This window comes from Carassius auratus, unplaced genomic scaffold (genome assembly GCF_003368295.1).
Source record: "Carassius auratus strain Wakin unplaced genomic scaffold, ASM336829v1 scaf_tig00216503, whole genome shotgun sequence".
Classification (NCBI taxonomy): Eukaryota; Metazoa; Chordata; class Actinopteri; order Cypriniformes; family Cyprinidae; genus Carassius; species Carassius auratus.
In genome coordinates this window covers 47,501-60,516 of record NW_020528603.1, presented here as the reverse complement: position 1 = coordinate 60,516, position 13,016 = coordinate 47,501, and the positions used below count along the sequence as shown (strand labels likewise).

The following is a 13,016-nucleotide window of genomic DNA, read 5'->3' as shown; positions in this document are numbered from 1 at the left end:
TGAATTGAACTGAATTGAATGTGCAGCAAAAGATAACTGAGCTTCACAAATTAATGAATTAGAGCAAGAGCAGTGAAATTCCCATTTCCACCATCAGGGCAATGATTGATTGGTTCCAATCAACAGAAAATGTTAAGAAACTGCCTGGAAGAAGACATGTGTCTATATCGTCGTAATGCATGGTAAGACGGAGAGTTTGAGGGGCCAAAGACTCTTTAAGGATCACAGCTGTAGAACTGCAATAATTGAGTCTCGGGGCCAGAAGACCTTTTAAATAAATGTCAAACAGCTCCTACATGACCACATGTTGTTTGGGAGGGATTCAGGAAAAATTATCTTAGCTCATCCAAAAACAATCCCCAGCATATTCAGTTATCAGACATGACAGGAACTTCAAACGGACTGGATTCTATGGTCATATGAAACAAAAGAATTAGCTTTTTAGCAGCAAACACTAGAGTTGGGGTACTCGAACTTGGACTCGGACTCGAGTCCAATTTTGAATGAACTCGGACTTGTCACGCACTCGGGTGAATTTGTACTCGGACTTGACACGGACTTGAACATTTTGGACTCGGAAAATATTCAGAGTACAGTCGAGTCCGCGTCATGTGTAACAATAAATGTTCTTACTAGAACCAGGAAGTATGACCATATTAGCCCGGTCCTGTCCACACTGCACTGGCTCCCTATCAAACATCGTATAGATTTTAAAATATTGCTTATTACTTATAAAGCCCTGAATGGTTTAGCACCTCAGTATTTGAATGAGCTCCTTTTACATTATACTCCTCTACGTCCGCTACGTTCTCAAAACTCAGGCAATTTGATAATACCTAGAATATCAAAATCAACTGCGGGCGGCAGATCCTTTTCCTATTTGGCGCCTAAACTCTGGAATAACCTACCTAACATTGTTCGGGAGGCAGACACACTCTTGCAGTTTAAATCTAGATTAAAGACCCATCTCTTTAACCTGGCATACACATAACATACTAATATGCTTTTAATATCCAAATCCGTTAAAGGATTTTTAGGCTGCATTAATTAGGTAAACTGGAACCGGAACACTTCACATAACACCGTACTTTCTACATCATTAGAAGAATGGCATCTACGCTAATATTTGTCTGTTTCTCTCTTGTTCCGAGGTCACCGTGGCCACCAGATCCAGTCTGTGTCCAGATCAGAGGGTCACTGCAGTCACCCGGATCCAGTACGTATCCAGACCAGATGGTGGATCAGCACCTAGAAAGGACCTCTACTGCCCTGAAAGACAGCGGAGACCAGGACAACTAGAGCCCCAGATACAGATCCCCTGTAAAGACCTTGTCTCAGAGGAGCACCAGGACAAGACCACAGGAAACAGATGATTCTTCTGCACAATCTGACTTTGCTGCAGCCTGGAATTGAACTACTGGTTTCGTCTGGTCAGAGGAGAACTGGCCCCCCAACTGAGCCTGGTTTCTCCCAAGGTTTTTTTCTCCATTCTGTCACCGATGGAGTTTCGGTTCCTTGCCGCTGTCGCCTCTGGCTTGCTTAGTTGGGGTCACTTCATCTACAGCGATATCGTTGACTTGATTGCAAATTAAAACAGACACTATTTCAACTGAACAGAGATGACATCAATGAATTCAATGATGAACTGCCTTTAACTATCATTTTGCATTATTGAGACACTGTTTTCCAAATGCATGTTGTTCAGTGCTTTGGCGCAATGTATTTTGTTTAAAGCACTATATAAATAAAGGTGATTGATTGATTGATTGAATAAAACCAGCATAAATTTGAGATGATAAATTAATGAATGTCTTCCCTTCTGTAATTTTACTGCACCACACCGGCAGGCAGCAGTGGCATATCATCTCATGCTTGCAGACGAAACACACGCATCACTCACTGGATATCAATGTGGATTAGGGATGGGAAGTTCGATTCTTTTCCGCGAACCGGTTCTTTCGGACGGTTTGACGTTATGGCGTCAAGTCTATCAAACATTCAAATATATAAAGTCACTAATCATAACTTCAGTCAGTTAAAAACCTCATAATCATGAAAAGTTTACAATTAAGTTTTGCAACAACACACCCAAATACAGTAACAGCAATAATGTGCATACGAGGATTTAAGTCTTGAAGATATAAAGTAAATTAGGTGTCAACAGTGCAGAAACCATGATTCACTTACTATACATAATCCATTGCGATGTATTTGTTATTAAATGAACTTACGTTTCGTCAGATTGCCCTTCATTCAAGCCCTCGGATTACCCGCACTCATAACATTAGCACAGAATCAGTTCAGAATCAATCACCAAAAGAATCAGTTCGGTTCAGACGCGCTGTGAGTCAGTTGGCTTCACGCTGAATCACGAATGTGCAGTATCATCAGCTCCTCGGTTCTCGAATCGGACCCGCCTGAAAGAAACGGTTTTCGGTTCAGTGTACTGATGATCTGAAAACCGATGCAACCGGTTCTTGACTCGAGTACGAGAATCGCTCTAACCGGCACGTGCTGCAGTTCAGTGTCATCAGCTGCTCTACTCGTGTTCATGTTCTGTTTACTACAAACTCAATTTGTGAATCTATCATCATTAACTATAAATACAGTACAGATATTTCATAAATCATCCCTTATTCCTATTAAACATAGAGTCTTTAGAGTCTTAATTATTGTCCAACTTCGCTGAAAACCCCTTTGGCCCATACATAATCTACAATATACAGATTAGAAACATATATTAAAAAAAAAATATATATATATATAGTTATCCGATGTTTAACAAAGTACTTTATTACATATTACACGAATGTGCAGTATCATCAGTTCCTCGGTTCTCAAATCGGACTGTCCGAAAGAAACGGTTTTCGGTTCAGTGTACTGGTGATCCGAAAACTGATGCAACCGAGTACCAAAGACAACAGCAGCAACCAACAAATGCTGCACAGCTCAGCATTGCAGGATTTGCAAGACCAGAATTGACCAAACAAGCAATGCAACTTTATGAAGCAAGTTCTCCAAGACAACAAGAAATTCATAATGTCATCATTAAGGATCTCCTCATTGGCTGCACTTTACCTCTGTCAAATGTGGGGGAGAGGCATTAAATAATTGAAATGTCAGCTTTAACTGGAGGACAATATAGTGTGATACAATAATAAAACAGGTTCATTTGTATTTTCATGCATTTGTAATACAATAAAACCTTTGAAACCTTTTTTGATAGGAATCTAGTTCTGTTGACATAAAATAAAAATGTTCAATGGCAATGACTAGATGTAACAGTGGTATTTTTTAATTACATTTTTATATTGCCATTGGTTTAATGGGTTGAAAGGTTAAAATATTAAAAGAATGTAAAAATTTACAATACCAATTTATAATCTTTTTTAATTTAATTACTTTTCATTTAATTACTTTTTTAAATTAATGGACTCGGGCGGACTCGACTCGGACTCGGCCTTTAAGAACTCGGACTTGAGTCCAACTCGGCCCCTTTTGGACTCGGACTTGGACTCGATGTTTGTGGACTTGGTCTTGACTCGTACTCGACAGAGGTGGACTCGGACCCATCTCTAGCAAACACTCAAGATGGGTTTGGTGAACAAAGGGATAAAAAGTTTTCTTTGATTCTATCAAATACTAACAGATAAACAAAACAAAAAATCAAAAAGGGCCTGACTCCGTTAGATTTTTTTTAATGGGCCATGTTTGGATCTTCCAACCTTACAGTAATCTAAACACAAACTTGAAAAACAACAAAAATGGGTCATTTGGCACAAAACCAAGCTATAGAACCCTATAGAAAATGAGTGAGTTGAACTAAAGAGAAGAAGCACCAACATGGAGCTGTGAATCTGAAGGGTCTGGAGAGATTCTGTTTGAAGGAATGGTCTCTGATTTCTTGTCAGGTGTTCTCTAACCTCATCAGGCATTATAGGAGAAAACTCAGAGCTGTTAAACTGGCAAATGGAGGTTTCAAAAAGCATTGAATAAAATGGTGCTGTTAATTGTGGCCAATGTATATTAGATAAAATGTTTTATTTCATAATGATATGTCGGATTAACAATGCAGATAATTTTTCACAACCTTCTTTGATCATAAATATAGCGTTTCAGCATCAGTTCAGGCAGGCCACATAGTCACGCTCTGCTATCAGCTGATACCCAGATCTAAAAGCTGATCTGGTAGCTAAAGCACTCAATCGGTCCATTTCAAAGAGGGCGCCCTATTTAAGTGCATTTTCAGTCTGCTGCTTGGTTGCTTCCACTGCATTGCTTGCAAATGTGCAGCTTTTTTTGCATACAATGAGATAACGCTTATATTTTGCTGTACTCACCCAACTGCTGACCATGTCTACAACCGCTGCAAATGATGAAGACCAATGGCAAATTGAATCCATCGAAGAATTCCAGCAACAAATAAGTCAATCAGAAAAAGCCATTCAAGACAAAAGTTTTTCACAAGTTCATCAAACAAACGCAGTAAGAATATTTCATCAAGCATGGTGAGTAATGGCTTCGCCTACTATCGTTATTTGCACCTCTTGCCACATGTACAGTTTATCTATCTCTGTCGCTGATGATTCACATGTGATAAATGCAGGGAAATAGTTAGGCTGACAGAGAAGATTTCAGAATTAGAGACACGCATCCAAACTTTAATTGAGGACAGTAAGAATGTTAGGGCTCTAGATACGGCTTTGGATGCGTCTAGCTCAGGGACTCCTGTACATTGTCCGGTTCCGGCAACAGAGCCCCTGCAGCAGGGCAACTGGGTGACGGTGAGGCAGCGTAGTCGGGGGTCAAAACACCGCTCTTCTGTTCCGATCAAAACATTAAACAGGTTCTCCCCACTCAGTGATGCACCCACTGAGAAACCTGATGAAAGTGCTCTAGTTATTGGTGATTCTATTGTACGGAACGTGAATATAGAGACACCAGCCACCATAGTCAAATGTTTACCGGGAGCCAGAGCGCCTGACATCTTGGCAAATTTAAAAGTGCTGGCTAATGCTAAACGTAAATACAGTAAGATGATTATTCATGCCGGCGCTAATGATGTTCGACTTCGCTAGTCGGAGATCACTAAAAATAACTTTAAAGAGGTGTGTGAACTTACAAGCACGATGTCAGACACTGTAATATGCTCTGGTCCCCTCCCTGCTTACCGTGGTGATGAGATGCATAGCATATTGTCATCACTCAATGGCTGGATGTCTAAGTGGTGCCCACAGAATAACATAGGTTTTATAGACAATTGGACGAGCTTTTGGGGCAGACCTGACCTGTTTAAAAGAGATGGTCTTCATCCCTCCTGGGGTGGCGCCACTCTTCTGTCTAGAAATATGGCACATAGTTTTAGTGTTTATACTAAAACCAGCAGAGGGAGCCCTTGTCCGAGTACTGACCGTGCTCCACTCCCTCTGTTTCTACTTTCTGTTTGACTTCCATATAAACTCAGACCTGTTCATGTGCTGATTGCGAAGTATCACCAGTTGATCTGCCTTACCAAGTGTTATTCCTCCACTGTTCCTGATTGCTTACCTGTGTTTGATCCTGCCTGCCTCCACTATTGTCTCTGCTACTGCCCCTGTGTATGACGAACGATCGGCAAGCCTCTCTTGTTTTGCCCCTCTGCCTGTTTATTGACATCTGTCTAAAGCCTTGACCTTTAATAAACTTTCGCACATGGATTCTAACCAAACACCAGCATCTTTGTTACAGATGTTTTGTTACTCTATAACCTTTAATTCGGTAGCTTTAGGTTCTGTATTAAAAACGCAATGTGAACGCTAAGCGGACCAGGACTAAATATATATTTTTTCTTTTTGGTCCAGATCAAAAAAACTGAACTACAAATGTGATCACTTCCTATGGCTTTTATTAGGTCTAGGATCTCAGCTGTTTGTGTGGTCGTGCTTTGATGGAGAGATATTAAATAGTTAGTATTTTAATGTGCTGATCATTGTGATAATGTTTTGTTGAAGATTTTCTTGTTATTTATACTAATTTAAGGGTTTAGAAATAACAGATACAGCAGAAAAAATAGCTATAAATGAGTTAACTATTGACATTCCCTTGTCATTTGAGGTGTAATATAGGCTAAAGCTTACAACAGATGTGTGTAATATTTTCCAGTTACTGCAGATTTGAGTGAAAGAAGCCTCAACAGTTGTGCCCATATTGTTTTATGAATCATCTTATTGTTGACATTCTCATTTGTTTCCTTGGCATGTGTGTGATTGCTGTCAGTTCTTGATTACAGAAAATACTATTGTATTTGATATAACTCATCCAAATCATCCAAAACATCCAATGTTTTTTAAGTCCACTAAAATAACAATTTTTAAATATTTAAAATATTTTTTGGCATAAAAAATATGTTAAACATATTTGGCAACATGCTTGAGCTAACTAATCAAAATAAACTGCCACCCGTTGGCTATTCATGGCAACAGCCCTAGTTTTAAGTTGACACCTGAAGTGATGTTAAGATTAATAAATTAGTAGCATACCTGGTTAAAGAAGTCATTCAAGAATCATATAAGCTACAGATTTCCAAACGTACAGTGACAGGATTGAAATAATATAGTTCTTTAGATTTAGGTTTACATTATTCAAAATAAAAAAAGGTCCACTGGCATAGCAATATTAGAAATTGAACTATTTACTGAGAATGGCCTGTATGTGACCTTGCATTAAATTAATACAATCAAATAAAATCAAATCAAGTGAACCAATCAATAAATACTTTTTATAGTTAATATTTTTTGTTTGTTAAAATATAACCATAGGCATACTTTGACCTTTGCAACAGATACACCTGATTTATGATAAATTCCCCGTCTTCCAATCACACACATTCCAGCACCAATCAGTAGCCTATATCTTGTACTATGGAATAAAAACTAACCTGTTGTTATGCAGTCGTTCATAGCAATCAAACAGTTTCTTTGGGCTGGCATTCATTTGCTAGCATTCTTTCTATGGTTCATGGAAAAGGACAAAACAACAGTATCCATCAGTAAGACAGCTTCCTCTGAAACCAGTGTGTCAGATCAGATGTGCAGTGTGAGAAATGTCACACATCCTGTTTGTCCTATTCATGTGATCCTCCAAGTGACAAATTCAGGCATATGCACATAGCATAAAATGTGTTCTCAAAGTTCTGTGTGAATTTGTATAAACTAAATCATCATAATCATTGATTATTGACTGGAATGCAAATACAACTAAGAGTAAATTGAATTGTTTCGTTTTAAAGAGGGAACAATATTTAGTAATATGGAGGATGTTAAATCTTTTTAGAGAGTTGTCCATAGCAAACTTTTAAAACCTTCAAAATAAACCCTTTCATGTACATATTGAGTATTTGACAAATGCTTTTAACTGCACTCGTGTTAGAAACTTGTGAAAAGATTTTCACTTCACTGGGTCAAAGAAGCATGCATGTGCTTTCAAAGGGCTTTACAACACGTAGTAGCACTTCAGCCACTGACCTGATTGAGACGAAAGAGGTTGAGACACAAACACAAAAAGAGTTGATGCATGCTTTCATGAGTTTGTGTGCACCAGACTGCAGGTGGAGAGTATGAGGAGCATGAGACTTAATGGCTGATATAAAGGAACAATAGAGACAGTAAGAGGTCATTACTCGGCACACACCACCTGCGCTCTTTCCTGTTAATGCTTTACACACACACACACACACACACACACAGAGAGAGAGAGAGAGAGAGAGAGAGAGAGAGAGAGAGAGACTGCTGTGACTGTGAGACTTCATGGTAAATTAATAGTTCTTTTTCAACTGATGTGAAAGTAATATAAAATGTTATATATATATATTTATTTATAAATGGTGTAATAATTTTTATGTAAATATAAGTCATAAAGACTAATAAGTCATATTATTACTTTATAATGTTATTACATTGAAATGTTTTTGTTGTTGTTGTTGTTGTTGTTGTTGTTGTTTTGTTAGAAAAATGATAATGATGATTAATAGGTAAAATCTGACCATGGAATGAGAGTGGTATTTGCCTGCATCTAATAACAAATGTGATTGCATTCAAATGATAATCACATTGTCATATCATATTGATGGAACTGTGGCTTACCAGTATTTATTTTTATTTTTTTCTCAAAGCAGTATTTAGGCAAACATTCATCAAACATAATCAATATGTGTTTTCTGAGAAATAAACCCATGCCTTCAACATTGCCAGCATTACACACTCTTGCGGTTGAGCTGCATTTAAAACAAGATGTGCAATCTCTCTTTTAGAGTCAGTTCTCTAGAAGTCTGATTACAGTCTGATTTTGACTCAAGTCTTAAACATTTACTAACGGCTTGTGTATCTCAAAAGCACCAAAGATGATACGGGGTCATATGTTGTGAAATCCAAATCTGAGTGTGTCTCTGATCACTCAGGGATGTGGTGACATTCGTGAATGTGTCTTTGAAGTGCTCTGTGGTTCCAGAGAATATCATATAGCTGTCTTTGATTCCTTGCCTATCTCCTATTCACTGTCTGTAAACATCACCGCTTGAAGTTAGCAGCAGATTGTAATGGCTACCAGCCTACAGCAAAAAAATATAGGGGTTAAAGAGGTGTAGAGTAACATCAGTCATATTTTCATTTAAGAATATTTCCTTTAAAATGGCTTGCCTGTTTGTGACAAAGTGCACAAATCATTTTGTTGATTATCTCCAGTGAAACTGTTTGTGTAACAAAAACACTGAGACTACTGTTTAATGATGAAAATACTCTTCTCTCTTCTTTTAACCTAATACTAAGAAATAGCTGCATAAGTCATTACATTAAACATGCATTAAACTACATTAATAGATTGATTCCTGTGGAACTGGACACTGTGCAACTGTTTAGGTAGAAACCTGTCTGAAAGCAGACATTTATGCAATTCCTTTTTGGTGGGACTATGGAGAATAAACACTACGGTTTCCTAAACATACTTATGATACTTTCATAATAAGATGTAACAATTAGAATATATTATATATATTAGAAATTGTAATGAAATTAATGTTAATGAAATTACAAATTATTGTATTCTGAAGTTATTTTTTTTTTAATTGTGTAAAAAATCTGAGACATTATATACAATTTGAGACATTTGCATAATGAAGTCTAATTTACCTATATTTGTAATGTATTTTTCTTCTAGCTGCAGGTCAAGAACAATCACAACATTTGGCTAATGCAATGAATGGATGTCACCCCCCCCCCCCCCACAAAAAAAAAAAAACAGACACACACTTAATCAAACACACAATTATTCACACACAAAATCATGACTGGTGACTGACATTACACTAATGAATACAGCACGTGTGTAGGCTAGATAGAACATCTGAAAACATTGCTTAAGTGTGTATTAGTTCATTCCTATGTTTGTCTGTTACAAAGTGGCTGTGTGGAGAGATGCTGTCAGCAGCAGGTATTACAGCTTATTTGGCTTGCAATTATTGCCTGTTAACAGTCTATTTGCCTTTATATTTTGGTCTCTTTTTGCTGGACTGTCAGATATTTTATCTGTCTGTTTAATTGTATCTCTTTTTCTCTGTCAAGTGGAATAGTTGGAGGTCTGTAGCCTGTCAGGGCACCTCTCTGATTTAAAGCAGGCGATTAATTGTGTGTGATTATCCTTGATCCCTTTCTGACAGTGGAATACTCTTTGCTGGATTCAGATGGCTTATGAAGAGTGTGTTCGCTTTCTCTCAGATGCCTTAAAAGCTTTCAGTAACAAAGCCCATGATTATATGTTATTACGTCATGTTTTAGACTTCCTTTATGGACATGCTGAACAAACATTTATATTTTTAAGAAATTATCTGTGAGTGAAAGCTAAAAAGGTATTAGGCTTTTTCTGTTTTACAATCCCAAATGTGATGACATATACAGATTTTCTTCTATGATTCTTCGAATTTCCTATTAACAAGATAAATTTGACTAACATAATTAGTGTCTTTTTTTTCTATTGTAGATGAACATATGTTTGTTATAAAAAGTATCACGCTGTACATGCCCTCAGTTTTGTTAGAGAGACCATTTTAATAAACATAATATATATATATAGATCTATAGATCTATATATATATATATATATATATATATATATATATATATATATATATATATATATATATATATATAACCTTTCCTGCCTTCCTTGACAGTTTTTTACTTATTTTTATTTACAGCTAATTACCAATCATGACTTTAAACACATTACTTGAATATATTGAAATGTATTCAACACTGATGTCAGTCTATTTAATCAATATGAATCAAAAGATTACACAAAAATCTACCATCACTTTAAAACTAAAGACATTAAAACAGCTAAAATACTGAATATAAATAACAACACGTTTCTATGTTTGTTTGTTTTTTGCTTTGTTTGTTTTGTTTTTTATACCCTGTCTGGTCTTTCAGCAGTCCCTCAGTATTCTCCGCTATCATACCTAAAAGGATGTGACATTCGTTCAGGGTAACTGTTTGAACTGTAACTGCTGTAGCGATAGCCCTCAAAGTTTTCAGACCTCTCAGTTTTAGCTGGGAGTGTGTCCTGGTATGAGAGGGCAGATTTGATCACTCCCGAATCCTCTGGAATCTTCAGGTCTGAGTAAGAGTTGGAAGAGGCGTCTTCCAAGATTGAATTACAGTTAGACAGGCCTTTCACATCATAGATATTCTCTCCATATTTTACAACAGATGGCTTGGGGCATGGCTGGTAGGATACTTTTGTGGTTGTGGTTATTATAGTCTGCAATGCTGCCGGGGTGGTAGGGGCTGGTCCAGTGTACCTACATGGGTAATCACTGTTGTAGTAGTGGTGGTTGGTGTTGGTTGGCAGTTGAGAGTAGTCTCCTCTATCCCCATAGGCACCTTTACTAAGAATTTGCTTCCAGCCATGATGCTTTCCTGTACTTTCTGCATAACTCCGCTCATGGCTGCCTAATGGACTCGTGCCATGAGGCATGCCACTCAGACTGCTCCCGCACTTACTGGGTTCTGTCTCAGTTTGTTGGCTAGAAGGATCCTTATACAGTGCTGTTGGATAAGGCCCTGAGCCAAGGTATCCAGGGACTGCAAAGTCATACCCACAAGGAGTGCAGGTCATATACAGACGGTGGTTGGCAGGCTTCTGCAGTGAGCTTGGAGCATCTGCCATGGGTGCTGTTGTGTGTGTGTCATAAGAGAACTTGTAGGGCTCTGTGTTCTGGAAAGGAGGATAGTGTTGGGTCTGTATTGGGAAGTTGGACTCTGCAATGATGCTGAAGCGCTCTGGGCCCTCCATGGTGAGCTGGTGGATATTTGGAAAGGCCATGTCATGGTAACATCCAGGCTAGTGACAACAGAAAATCGAAAATATTTTTTTCTGAAAATGGCGCTACATATGGAGAACTTCCAAAAAGTGTTTAATACCTAATACACTCAAAAATCATCATATCATTGTAAACAGCCCTATTTTAGTTCTATATACAAAAAAGTAGGGTTTTTGATTCACTACTAACTCTCACTTCAAAAACAGCAAAAATTTTACCACCTCATTTCTGAGGAATATGATGTAGCGTTCTAGTATCCATTCTAGGCTATTTTATTAATAAAATTCATGGGGCAGCATTGACAAGTTTCGGTGTGCGCGCAGTGCAATCTGCAATCTCCTGATCTCTCTTTCTCTGTGTGTATGTGTGCACTGGTTTGGGTGGTTTATGTGGACAAAAATGTGTATAATGACATGGCAGTGGTATTACAATGTGAAGGTGGTTTATGAGTACACTGCCTATAGCCCCATAATTCTAAAGGCTTTAAAAAAAAATACTAAATGGTGTTTTTCTGAAAATCTAAAAATGCACAGTTTTCTGTAAGGGGTAGGTTTAGGTATAGGGTGATAGAAAATACAGTCTGTATGGTATAAAACCATTACGCCTATGACGGGTTATACAAACCATTTAACAGAATATAATGTGGTTGTCATATGTTAGAAATCATCATACTCTTAAAGTTGTAGCCACAAGGAGAGGAGGTTAATATGTTATGATTTCTTAAGAATGTCTAATGCATAGTATAATGGCTACAATGAAGGTATAGTTGTTTGTCTAAAAAATGTTTTCTAATTGATACATAATAATACTCTAAATAACAATAATACTTCTAAATAATACATAATAATTGTGTGTATTTGGGATTTACATTAAGTGTCACAGTTTTTATAAATGTGTGTTTGTTACCTCTTGCTCCACAAGTCTTCTTTTCTGTGAAAAGTGAGGTGAAGACATCCGTCTCTTCACTGCACTCCTTCTTGCTTCTGTTTCAGACTTACTCTCTGGTCTGGGGTGGTCATGTACTCCTTTAGCCTTAAAACAGACAGTGTAGAGAGAAATGGGAATGGGGGAAATCTCACATCTATATTCATAAAGAATAACTATTACAGTGACATCAATCTTTGCAATTAAAGGTTATGGTTTTTCTGAAGTATTTAATAGCTAGGAAACTGTAAAAGGAGTTGTTAACTTATGTCTACCTGATGATTTCTTCCTTTTCTGATTCGTCCCAACAAAAAAAAATAAAAAAAAATGACTTCAACTTATACTCTAAGTATAAATGTTTATTTAGTAATATTCAATTATATTTTAGACTGCAGGCTCCTGTCTCCGTGTCTTTTAAATAAGATAATATAAAAAAAAAAAAAAAAGTATATATATATTTTTTTTTTTGACAAAACATTTTTAAAATGTAATTTGCATTTTTTTTAAAAATCTATTAAACTCACCTGGAAAAAAACTGCCTTCCCATCTACTCTCCAAAAATTGGTTACTGGATAGCCACTGTGACCTCGGCATGGAATCAACTCGAGAGCTGAGTTACAGTTTGGACAAAGCTTTTCTGCAAATGTTTGAATAAACAGTATTATTAAAACTATTTAGTATGAATGAATATTTCTTACTGAGCATTTTACAGATATGCAAACAATTACCAATTTTATTT

General features: G+C 37.1%; 1 protein-coding gene across 1 annotated transcript in view; it reads right to left on the bottom strand.

Moving 5' to 3' along the window:
- Positions 1 to 10,191: 10,191 nt before the first annotated feature.
- Positions 10,192 to 13,016, bottom strand: part of LOC113098287 (chorion-specific transcription factor GCMb-like) — a 4,785-nt gene continuing 1,960 nt past the window's right edge. The window contains exons 3-5 of the mRNA XM_026263303.1: positions 12,802 to 12,914; positions 12,260 to 12,385; positions 10,192 to 11,373 (exon numbers count right to left, since the gene is read on the bottom strand). Of these exons, the coding sequence (XP_026119088.1) occupies positions 10,468 to 11,373; positions 12,260 to 12,385; positions 12,802 to 12,914 (1,145 nt within the window). The 3' untranslated portion in view covers positions 10,192 to 10,467. The remainder of the gene's footprint in view (positions 11,374 to 12,259; positions 12,386 to 12,801; positions 12,915 to 13,016) is intronic.